Raw genomic sequence first — 13,095 nt, forward strand, 5'->3', positions numbered from 1 at the left:
CTGCTGACATATCAATAAAACTCAGATTGCAACATTAAAATCCTCTAATGTTAATGGTGTTTTACCAACTCTGCTGACATATCAATAAAACTCAGATTGCAACATTAAAATCCTCTAATGTTAATGGTGTTTTACCAACTCTGCTGACATATCAATAAAACTCAGATTGCAACATTAAAATCCTCTAATGTTAATGGTGTTTTAACAACTCTGCTGACATATCAATAAAACTCAGATTGCAACATTAAAATCCTCTAATGTTAATGGTGTTTTAACAATTCTGCTGACATATCAATAAAACTCAGATTGCAACATTAATATCCTCAAATATTATTGGCATTTTACCAACCATTTTGACATACCAATAAAACTCAGATTGGAACATTAATATCCTCTAATGTTATTGGTGTTTTAACAACTCTGCTGACATATCAATAAAACTCAGATTGCAACATTAAAATCCTCTAATGTTAATGGTGTTTTACCAACTCTGCTGACATATCAATAAAACTCAGATTGCAACATTAATATCCTCTAATGTTAATGATGTTTTACCAACTCTGCTGACATATCAATAAAACTCAGATTGCAACATTAAAATCCTCTAATGTTATTGGTGTTTTACCAACTCTGCTGACATATCAATAAAACTCAGATTGCAACATTAAAATCCTCTAATGTTAATGATGTTTTACCAACTCTGCTGACATACCAATAAAACTCAGATTGCAACATTAAAATCCTCTAATGTTAATGGTGTTTTACCAACTCTGCTGACATATCAATAAAACCCAGATTGCAACATTAAAATCCTCTAATGTTAATGGTGTTTTACCAACTCTGCTGACATATCAATAAAACTCAGATTGCAACAATAAAATCCTCTAATGTTATTGGTGTTTTACCAACTCTGCTGACATATCAATAAAACTCAGATTGCAACATTAAAATCCTCTAATGTTATTGGTGTTTTACCAACTCTGCTGACATATCAATAAAACTCAGATTGCAACATTAAAATCCTCTAATGTTAATGATGTTTTACCAACTCTGCTGACATACCAATAAAACTCAGATTGCAACATTAAAATCCTCTAATGTTAATGGTGTTTTACCAACTCTGCTGACATATCAATAAAACCCAGATTGCAACATTAAAATCCTCTAATGTTAATGGTGTTTTACCAACTCTGCTGACATACCAATAAAACTCAGATTGCAACATTAAAATCCTCTAATGTTAATGGTGTTTTACCAACTCTGCTGACATATCAATAAAACCCAGATTGCAACATTAAAATCCTCTAATGTTAATGGTGTTTTAACAACTCTGCTGACATATCAATAAAACTCAGATTGCAACATTATAATCCTCTAATGTTATTGGTGTTTTGCCAACTCTGCTGACATATCAATAAAACTCAGATTGCAACATTAAAATCCTCTAATGTTAATAGTGTTTTACCAACTCTGCTGACATATCAATAAAACTCAGATTGCAACATTAAAATTCTCTAAAGTTAATGGTGTTTTAACAACTTTGCTGATGTATCAATAAAACTCAGATTGCAACATTAATATCCTCAAATATTATTGGCATTATACCAACCATTTTGACATACCAATAAAACTCAGATTGGAACATTAATATCCTCTAATGTTATTGGTGTTTTAATAACTCTGCTGACATATCAATAAAACTCAGATTGCAACATTAATATCCTCTAATGTTAATGGTGTTTTACCAACTCTGCTGACATATCAATAAAACTCAGATTGCAACATTAAAATCCTCTAATGTTAATGGTGTTTTACCAACTCTGCTGACATATCAATAAAACCCAGATTGCAACATTAAAATCCTCTAATGTTAATGGTGTTTTACCAACTCTGCTGACATATCAATAAAACTCAGATTGCAACATTAATATCCTCAAATATTATTGGCATTTTACCAACCATTTTGACATACCAATAAAACTCAGATTGGAACATTAATATCCTCTAATGTTAATGGTGTTTTACCAACTCTGCTGACATATCAATAAAACTCAGATTGCAACATTAAAATCCTCTAATGTTAATGGTGTTTTAACAACTCTGCTGACATATCAATAAAACTCAGATTGCAACATTAAAATCCTCTAATGTTAATGGTGTTTTAACAATTCTGCTGACATATCAATAAAACTCAGATTGCAACATTAATATCCTCAAATATTATTGGCATTTTACCAACCATTTTGACATACCAATAAAACTCAGATTGGAACATTAATATCCTCTAATGTTATTGGTGTTTTAACAACTTTGCTGACATATCAATAAAACTCAGATTGCAACATTAAAATCCTCTAATGTTAATGGTGTTTTACCAACTCTGCTGACATATCAATAAAACTCAGATTGCAACATTAAAATCCTCTAATGTTAATGGTGTTTTACCAACTCTGCTGACATATCAATAAAACTCAGATTGCAACATTAAAATCCTCTAATGTTAATGGTGTTTTAACAACTCTGCTGACATATCAATAAAACTCAGATTGCAACATTAAAATCCTCTAATGTTAATGGTGTTTTAACAATTCTGCTGACATATCAATAAAACTCAGATTGCAACATTAATATCCTCAAATATTATTGGCATTTTACCAACCATTTTGACATACCAATAAAACTCAGATTGGAACATTAATATCCTCTAATGTTATTGGTGTTTTAATAACTCTGCTGACATATCAATAAAACTCAGATTGCAAGATTAAAATCCTCTAATGTTAATGGTGTTTTACCAACTCTGCTGACATATCAATAAAACTCAGATTGCAACATTAATATCCTCTAATGTTAATGGTGTTTTACCAACTCTGCTGACATATCAATAAAACTCAGATTGCAACATTAAAATCCTCTAATGTTAATGGTCTTTTACCAACTCTGCTGACATATCAATAAAACTCAGATTGCAACATTAAAATCCTCTAATGTTAATGGTGTTTTAACAACTCTGCTGACATATCAATAAAACTCAGATTGCAACATTAATATCCTCAAATATTATTGGCATTTTACCAACCATTTTGACATACCAATAAAACTCAGATTGGAACATTAATATCCTCTAATGTTAATGGTGTTTTACCAACTCTGCTGACATATCAATAAAACTCAGATTGCAACATTAAAATCCTCTAATGTTAATGGTGTTTTAACAACTCTGCTGACATATCAATAAAACTCAGATTGCAACATTAAAATCCTCTAATGTTAATGGTGTTTTAACAATTCTGCTGACATATCAATAAAACTCAGATTGCAACATTAATATCCTCAAATATTATTGGCATTTTACCAACCATTTTGACATACCAATAAAACTCAGATTGGAACATTAATATCCTCTAATGTTATTGGTGTTTTAACAACTTTGCTGACATATCATTAAAACTCAGATTGCAACATTAAAATCCTCTAATGTTAATGGTGTTTTACCAACTCTGCTGACATATCAATAAAACTCAGATTGCAACATTAAAATCCTCTAATGTTAATGGTGTTTTACCAACTCTGCTGACATATCAATAAAACTCAGATTGCAACATTAAAATCCTCTAATGTTAATGGTGTTTTAACAATTCTGCTGACATATCAATAAAACTCAGATTGCAACATTAATATCCTCAAATATTATTGGCATTTTACCAACCATTTTGACATACCAATAAAACTCAGATTGGAACATTAATATCCTCTAATGTTATTGGTGTTTTAACAACTCTGCTGACATATCAATAAAACTCAGATTGCAACATTAAAATCCTCTAATGTTAATGGTGTTTTAACAACTCTGCTGACATATCAATAAAACTCAGATTGCAACATTAAAATCCTCTAATGTTAATGGTGTTTTAACAATTCTGCTGACATATCAATAAAACTCAGATTGCAACATTAATATCCTCAAATATTATTGGCATTTTACCAACCATTTTGACATACCAATAAAACTCAGATTGGAAGATTAATATCCTCTAATGTTATTGGTGTTTTACCAACTCTGCTGACATATCAATAAAACTCAGATTGCAACATTAAAATCCTCTAATGTTAATGGTGTTTTACCAACTCTGCTGACATATCAATAAAACTCAGATTGCAACATTAATATCCTCTAATGTTAATGATGTTTTACCAACTCTGCTGACATATCAATAAAACTCAGATTGCAACATTAATATCCTCAAATCCTCAACCATGAAACCTAATTTTGTTTCATCCTCCATGCATAAAATACCTGTCTAATCTGTAATTAACTTGTCTTTATAGTGCTCTCTAATTATAATGTAGTTTATGAGAAGCACAAATAACAGTGTTATAAATGAGGCCACTATATACTGAGGTACACTGCATGCAATACCATGTCATAATGAGGTGTGTCACAATCAAGACTGTGTCATTATAGGGTAAGTTACAAACAAGACTGCACCATACAGCGTATGTTACAAGCAAGATTATGTTATAATTGCACATTACAAGCAAGGCTGTGTCATAATAGGTTATGGTACTTTCATAACCATTTCATAATGGGGTATGTGATAAGCAAAACTATGTTATGAGTTATGTATGTTACAAGCAAGGCTATGTCATAATTGCACATGTTACAAGCAGGACTGTCATAATTGGGTATGTTACAAGACTGTCATAATGGAGCATGTTACATGCATAACCATGTCATAATGGGGTATGTGACAAGCAGGATCTTGTCATAATGGAGTATGTTACAAGTAGGACTGTATCATAAAGACATAAGGTACAAGAGAGACCATGTAATAATAATAAGGCATTTTACAAGCAAAACCATTTCATAATGGGGTAGGTGACAAGCAGGATCATGTCATCATGGAGCATGACTCAAACAAGCTGGTGTCATAATGGGACAGGTTACAAGAAAGACCATGTCATAATGAGGCATTTTACAAACAAGACTGTCATAATGTGGTATGTTACAAGCAAGACTGTGTCTTAATGGGGTATGTTACCTGCATGACTGTGTCTTAATAAGGCATGTTACAAGCAAGACTGTCAATATGGTGTATGTTACAAGGAAGACTTGTCGTAATGCAGTATGCTATGCACAAAGATAATTACATTAAGGTATTTAATTATCTGAATTCACCACATAATTTTGTATTATCCAGGAATTAAAATGAAGTGGGATGATTGAATAGCAATGATATAACTAAATTAAACCAATTTAAAGGGATGAAAGCTCATAGCCATGTTGCCTATTGAGTTATGGTGTACTGAAGTTAACAGCAGGGACCATGTTATATGTGGAGCCATGATGTACTGAGGCTTTACAGTGAAGGACCATGGTATATGTAGGGCCATGGTACACTAAGCTTTACAGTGATGGACCATGTTATATGTGGATCCATGGGATACTGGGACTTCACAGTGAAGGACCATGGTATATCTAGGGCCATGGCATATGAGACTTTACAGTGAAGGACCATGCAATATGTAGAGCCATTGTGGAGCCATGGGATACTGAGGATTTACAGCAAAGGACCATCACATATGTAGGGCCAAACTATACAAAGGCTCTCCATTGAAGTACCATGTTATACATGGAGCTATGGTATACTGAGACTTTACTGTAAGTGACAATGTTATATGTGGGGCCAAAATATACCGATGCTTTACAGTGAGGGACCATGACATATTTAGAGTTATCTTATACTGAAATGTTTACCATGAGGGACCATTGTAATTAACTGAATGACTTGGGAAAACAAAGGCATACAGAAGGTAACTTTAAGTTTAAATCTGTGCAATATAAATTTTTGTCTTCATTCATATTTTTCAACACATGTGAGGACAAAAACTTACAAATACTTGAGGAAGTGTTATATCCAGTTTTCCAATTATTTCCTTATACATGTACAGGTATTTAAAAACTAGAGCTTCACCATTTATCATATGTTCAGCAACACTTTGCTGTCATATTTAAATGAACTATTTTATTCTGATATATTGAAATATGTAACTTATCGCAAACACCTCCAAATATCAAACATTAACAAAATAAGTTTCTTGAACACTGGAACAATCTCACATTTTTTCCACAAAGAATTTCTACCTTAAGTTCCTCCATTGGAGTAAATAGCTCCCATCTCTTCTCAGAGCAGATATGGCGTATATAATCTTTCTCCAGTGGGACAACATGATCCCTGATAAAATCCTTTACTTTGCGGTACAGATCTTGAGCCCTTGGGGACAGCGCTTCAACCATCACTGGAAGCAGAGCTGGATAACAAAAAAGAAACAGAAAAGAACAAACAGAATTCTGCCATGCACATACATAAGCACTCATACACACACACAAAGATATATATATATATATATATATATATATATATATATATATATATATATATATATATATATATATATATATATATATATATATATATATAATTTTTTACACACACACTTAATTTTAATCTTTGGTGAAATGATCATTAACCTACAAAAAGTATGCTCCAGATTTGTGACCTAGTAACTGACAAAATGGTAGAGTATGAAAAAAGATCTCATCATTTAAATTTACTGTTCACACCAATGGCAACTTTCATAAAGGAAAATATATTACACATGCCCAATTATTCACATTATAATTGCACAAAAGAGAGACAAATTGAGACTCAGGCTTAAAACATCAAACATTTTTAGGCTGAAGTGAACCTTAAATTCCTATTAATTCTGATGAAAGAAATTGTGATTATCTACCTGCTGCACTGCCATGTGACCCTGACATTGTGCTCATAGGTGAAGCAGTCAGCTTTTGACTCAGAGTTGAGTACTGTCTTTTTCCTGGATCCTGGTTGGCCGACAGTGACCCTCCTTGCTCGTGATTGGTTGGTTTCAGGTTGCTACTGGATGCAATCTCCCAAGCAGTATTGGCCACCTGCTCAGCAAAGGAACCTACCAGTTCTGCATTTGGAGAACTACCTTGACCTTTCAACACAGAAAATTCCAATGATAAGAATCAACAACAGATGGACAAATACCAACATAATTACCAATTAATGTGCTAATACATGTGTACTTCTCCCTTAATAATTCATACGTGTCCAATAACAAAGACTGCAAAATACTAACGGATGCTATCCCTGCTGGACATTAAGAAAACCTGGGGAGGGGGGTAATGTGACTGTTTAATGGCTGAATACTCGTTTTATAATCATGTTGGGAATACTTGTCAGTAAAGAGCTTTTTCTAATGAAGTTGTTTGCTTTTTTCTGGATAAATTACCTTTATTTCCATATACCCAATCTTCATTAACAACAGTACTCCAACTGGTTTCATTAACCATCAAGTGTATGAGAAAACATTGTGTATTACATCACTACTCTTTGTTGTTCTTGATTCACAACAAAACAAGATTCCTTGTTTTTTTCAAACATTAGGGACATTTCTTTTGCAAAAACAACCATCAAGGTTGAAGCTCAATTTCTTAAATACGTAAAATATCGATGCTGTGATTTCATTGCAAGTGAAACTTCTTCCCAACCTTATGGAAATCAGTTAGGAAAGTTCAATACAACTCTGGAACGTACTTCTCCATAATGAACTGTATCTATGAAAACAAAGTTTCATTCACCAAGTACTCATTTCTCTTGGTTGTCTTGTTATCCCTGATGACACTGGTGAATGAGTAGGCTAATTTAAGACAGTTTAATTATATTAATTACATTTTAATATTTATAACAGTATTCATGTTATCAATTGAAATGAGCTGATCTGGCACAGCTATGATTACTTGCTCTTATGCACTCAGGATTTGCATGCCTTTTAATTTTCCTTGTATTTCACCTCATTTGTTTGACTTAATAAAAAAGATGCAATTAATGTGATAATACAAATCAGTTCTAATTTTAACTGAGTGTAACAATAGAACAAACACTCCCACAAGTCACAGCTGACAATTAATTAGGTTCTTACAGAAACACTCACAAATATAGCTCCAGTGATAGACCCACATTTTTCACATTGGAATACAAGAAAGCATATTGCATTTATAATCATTACACTGAAAAAGAACAAACACATTAAAATTATATTAAAACTAAAATACAAATTTCACTTTATTAAACTCATTTAATTGGTATTTGTTTATCAAAGTGTTGCCACCAGTGGATATTAGTCATATCTGCTCAAATTTTCATTGAATATTGTTATTACCGAGAACGTTGTTTGGAAAGAGAATTAACAAAATATATGACTTATTATTAAATGTTGATTAAAATTTCCATCATTTTCAATGATAAAACAAGTGTTGTATAAAGGTCTCAGTTACCAATTTTGATTGCATTTTTCTTCACATTCAGCAAATAACAACCAAATTTTGGGGTTTTTTTCTTCCAATTTTAAAAAAAGTGGGATTAATGCCTGACCACATTTTATAAGTGGGCTTACAAGTTATCCAGGTGGGAATTAATGATTGGTGTATGTAGTACAAACAATTATGATCACCTATGTTAGCCATTAGGTTTCCACTTTTTAAAGTATAATAAATTACTCTGGCTTGAATAATAAAACATGACAAAAAAGAAAGATCTGTGGATTCTTAGTCAACTGACAGAGCAAGTACACAAATAGTATCAAATTTCTGCCCTATCTCCTGTGGTGTTCTATGAATGCTCTGTTATGAGTTGGGGTGGGGTGCTCCCAATATTTATTTAAATTACTATGGAATTCCCACCCTGGCTCATTTTTGTAGGAAGTGAAATTAGTGATAGAGAGAGATACAGCTCCGAGCCCCCAGTCAGCAATACCGACAATTAAATTATTAAGAACACAAAGGTGAAATTCAAAAGAATAACAATTTAATACAATTTAAACGATATTAATTTGTCAACCAATCTTCTTCCTCTCGACCATGTAACAACCTATTTCATCATGTGATTATAGTGTGAGATGGCTTTCCCCTGTACTTGGTTTCTACTCATTTGTGCTCTACTCTGCCAATTCCTTTCCTCCTTCCGGTGTTCTCCATACTGCGATTCTTCCTATCCTCTTCCCCTTTTGTCTCCTTTTCTCCTCCCCTTTCTCTCTCTCTTCCTCTAGCAACTAGGCTTGTTCTCTGCCTACTGCCTTGTTCTATCCTGTCTCTCTAAGACTCGGGACTTGACTACCCGGTAGTTCTGTCCCCAAAAGCTTTACGACGCTTTCTGTCCTTGAATGTATCAAGGTTTCTTTTCCTGCCAATTCACGAGTGGCTTCCTTGGAGTTATTGCTACAACTTCTCAGCACAATGCTTCACAATGACTAATTCGTTCCCAGCCCAAATGACTGTTAACTTCTGGTTGGAATTGATGGCCCCAACCTTCCTCAGTTCCGATTGGATATCAATTCTACCCCAGTCAGTCCAGATTAACAGACGAGCCTCAGGCCATCTGTCAAAGTGGGGAGATTTACAACAGCATCGAGGGTCCTTTGTTCTAGAACAAAGTTTCCAACGTCTACATGTTAGTTTTGACACCTAATGAAGTGGGCTCTTGTACAACACGAACCACTAAGATAGACACAGGGTCTACATACACATGGCGCTAACCCATTTCTTTGTTCCTGACTTACGTAATCGTGGGCAGGCAAACATGAAATCTCCATTCAGCACTTGTATCCTACACTGTATTTAGGGTTGTGACATAAAAAAGGAAAAAAGTATGTTGTTGTTGCTTTTGGGATTTAACACCATTTCCCAACGCATTATAGGCTATACATGGCAGCCACTGTAACTGGTGGAGGAAGAACCCAGTAAAACCCCAGGAAGAACCATCAACCCATGGGAAGCTACTGGCAAGATTTCTCACATACCCAGGTTAGCAGAACCAGAGACTTGAACCAAGAAGGATGTCATGTTTACCCCGACCCAGAGTAGCCCAGTTGAAACATGTATAATCAAGGTAATTCTGACAGACCATTGTTTGATGTCGAACACTGCCAAAGGCTAGCACTAATCCGTTAAGTAAGATTGTTGTGGCTAGAATAGAAGAACCGGACATCGGAGTTGCAAAGTCACAGACAGCCAATTATCACCTAGGTGTCGAAATGTTTCCAAGATCAAAAGAAATTGCCTGAAGAAGTGGGAGTGTCCTAACTTCTTTCCCCTGCAAACAGACAGACAGGTTGAACTGGCCGCTACGACGATTGGACAGGGGCACAGCGCCACCCAATCAGAATCGAGATGGAGGGAGACCTTGATTTGGGTAGAATGATATCCCCGCGTTTTCCAGCAAAAGTTAGTTCGCTGAGAGAAATTACCCAGAAAAGAGGTTAGCGTAACTCCGAATAGCCATTCGTTATTGGCGGGAAAAATCTTAGAGCAGGAAAGTCTAAGTAGAAAGCTTCAAATAAGGTCAGTAGATATTTGTTCGGTCTTTGTGGAATGCGACTGCATTTTAATTGTAGGTCATATGTATACTTTATTATTACTAGAATCGTAGTACGAAGAATTACTTTGTTTTGTTAATATGTTTGCATATTTTGAAGAAATGAGTTGATATTTGTAAAGAATTATATAGCTTGCTAGCCGTCATAAGAGTTAATACTGTACTTTGCTATGTGGGTATTTTATAGTAGACTAACACATATGTTCATATGATTATAGATTTTGCCATTGTTGAATTTTTGTAATGTACAGACATACGTCTGATTGTTGTCAGATTGTAGTACGATGAGATTAAATATATATGTGTATATACTGACGTGACGCAATGTATTGATGTCTGTATAACAATTCGCTGATACCGTGTTATTACGCCATTGTTTACCCTGCAAGAAGTGTGTGGGAATTTCGATGTGTATGCATGCGTGGCCGAAACAGTGACAGCTATCTGATGATTGATTGTCGATATAGTGTGAGGTGAGATTCGATAAAACATATGTTAATGCCTTGTGGTTTTTCACAGGAAGCTTTGAGGGACAGACCAGTTAAAGTTGGTCCCGTAGTCTCGGATAGAGAGACGGAGGAAAGGAGAAGAAAGGAGAAGAAGGTGAAGTTGAAGTCTGGGAGCGAAATTGGAGGAGGAGATAATAGAGAGGGAAAGGAGAAGAAAGGAGAAGTTGAAGTCTGGGAGCGAAATTGGAGGAGGAGATAGTAGAGAGGGAAACGGAGTCAAAGGAGGAGTTAGAGGAACGGAAAGAAGGAAGGAATCAGCGGGAAGAAATAGATGAGTAGATGCGAGGACAAGGGGAAAATCGAACTCACACTGTAAATCACGGGATGAATTAGGCTGTCACTTGGTCGAGGGAAAGACGAGTGATTGGATGTTATTGTTTTTAAATTATCACATTTATTAAATTGTTATTGATTGAATTTCATCTTTGTGTTCTCTATAATTTAACCGTCGGCATTGCTGACTGGGGGCTCAAAGCTGTAAAACTATCTTGTCACTAATTTAACTTTCTAACCTAACGAGCCAGGGTGGAACTTTCATCATAATTTAATTAAATTATATTGGAAGAACCCCACCCCAATACGTGCAAAACGCCACAAAGGACAGAGGTGAGACAGCAGTGATCGGTAAAAACAAGCACTTTAGATCACTCAGCCTTCAGGGGAATTAAGAGTGATTTGTGTGCTTTGGATTTTTAATGTAGCTTTAACAATTTTTAAGTCATATCGCTATGATGTCAACAGTGTAGCAGTTTATAGTGGTGTCTAGCACTGTGACATCATGCTACAGACATGTAGCATCATGTCCCATCCGATTACATTCTCCTGACACCAGGCGGACCAGTCCTAACACTAACCTTTTAATGCTGAGCGCCAAGCAAGGCAGCTGCTAGTACCATTTTTATAAGTTTTTTGTATGACTCGATGGGGTTCGAACCCATGACCTCCCACATTTCGGGTTGACACTCTAATCACTAGGCCACCACAGCAGTCGGGGAAAAAAGGAAGTATCTATATAAGATAGATACTTTAATGTATCCAATATGATCTGAGTTAATAATAAAATATATTAAATATTTACAAGTACACAAACCTAAATAACAATGGAAATTGATAGCCATGACTTGTAAGCATTAAATATTTAAATAGACTTTTAATACTGCATTACCAGTTTACATTTATTGTGTATTTTTATGTAATTAATGGCTAAGGATGAAGTGAATCATGCAGAATTTAAATGGATTGAACTTTTAGATATTTACAGTATATTTGTGCATCTATTATAGTCATGTAATTCTGCAACAAAAAAAAAAACAATTCAAATTACCATAAACAATTACTTGTTCAATTCATTGTATTGCAACCAGGTAAACTCATTAAAATTACCTTAAATAAGAATTTGTTCAATTCACTTAGGTAATAGTGCTCCTTAATTTTAAATGGGGGGGGGTCTGAAGCAAAATAAGTGAGAAATATAAGCAAAGTATCTCCTTTTCTTAAGCTGTGAATGACCATATCACAATCATTGCCCCACCCAACCACACCCCACCCTCCAACAGCAATAATAGTCTCCAGATGTTGCTGAACAACCATCACTCACCTGTACCTGAAATGTGAGTAGAAAACTAGACATACATGTAGAGACAGGAAACAACCACCACTCACCTGTACCTGAAATGTGAGTAGAAAACTAGACATCTACATGTACAGACAGAATCATGCTACTGGTGCACTGTTATCCTGCTGTGATAATGTATAATGTAATATACACAACAAACTGCAGAGTTCAGCAGTCCTAGCTTTGATCAGGTACACCCTACTTTCTGACCTATCTTTCTGGCTGTAAAATGTGTCAATAAGTAGAACTACTACAACAGAGGTTCTTTATTTCTAATATCAACTGCAACAACAATAAATTCTTATGTATATGTATGCACACACATAAAACAGTTAACTCTACAATGGCATTCATTAAAACTGAATAATCAGGTTTCAGTAGAAACTGATCAGAACAAACATGTTCAGTTGTAAATTTTATCGTTTTAAAATAATATTGATCTTCTAACTCCGACACCAATTTTGTAGCAACATGCATGTTATTTTATTTATCACAGAGACACTGTCATTCC

The 13,095-nt window shown here is 34.5% G+C and overlaps 1 protein-coding gene across 1 annotated transcript in view; it reads right to left on the reverse strand.

Moving 5' to 3' along the window:
• The window catches only part of LOC149775183 (acyl-CoA dehydrogenase family member 10-like), a 124,748-nt gene that overhangs the window by 28,533 nt on the left and 83,120 nt on the right, over positions 1 to 13,095 (reverse strand). The window contains exons 13-14 of the mRNA XM_089944416.1: positions 6,796 to 7,023; positions 6,146 to 6,312 (exon numbers count right to left, since the gene is read on the reverse strand). Coding sequence (XP_089800542.1) covers positions 6,146 to 6,312; positions 6,796 to 7,023 — 395 coding nt within the window. The remainder of the gene's footprint in view (positions 1 to 6,145; positions 6,313 to 6,795; positions 7,024 to 13,095) is intronic.

The sequence above is a fragment of the Sinohyriopsis cumingii genome, chromosome 19, assembly GCF_028554795.1.
Source record: "Sinohyriopsis cumingii isolate HCF-2022 chromosome 19, ASM2855479v2, whole genome shotgun sequence".
Taxonomy (NCBI): Eukaryota; Metazoa; Mollusca; class Bivalvia; order Unionida; family Unionidae; genus Sinohyriopsis; species Sinohyriopsis cumingii.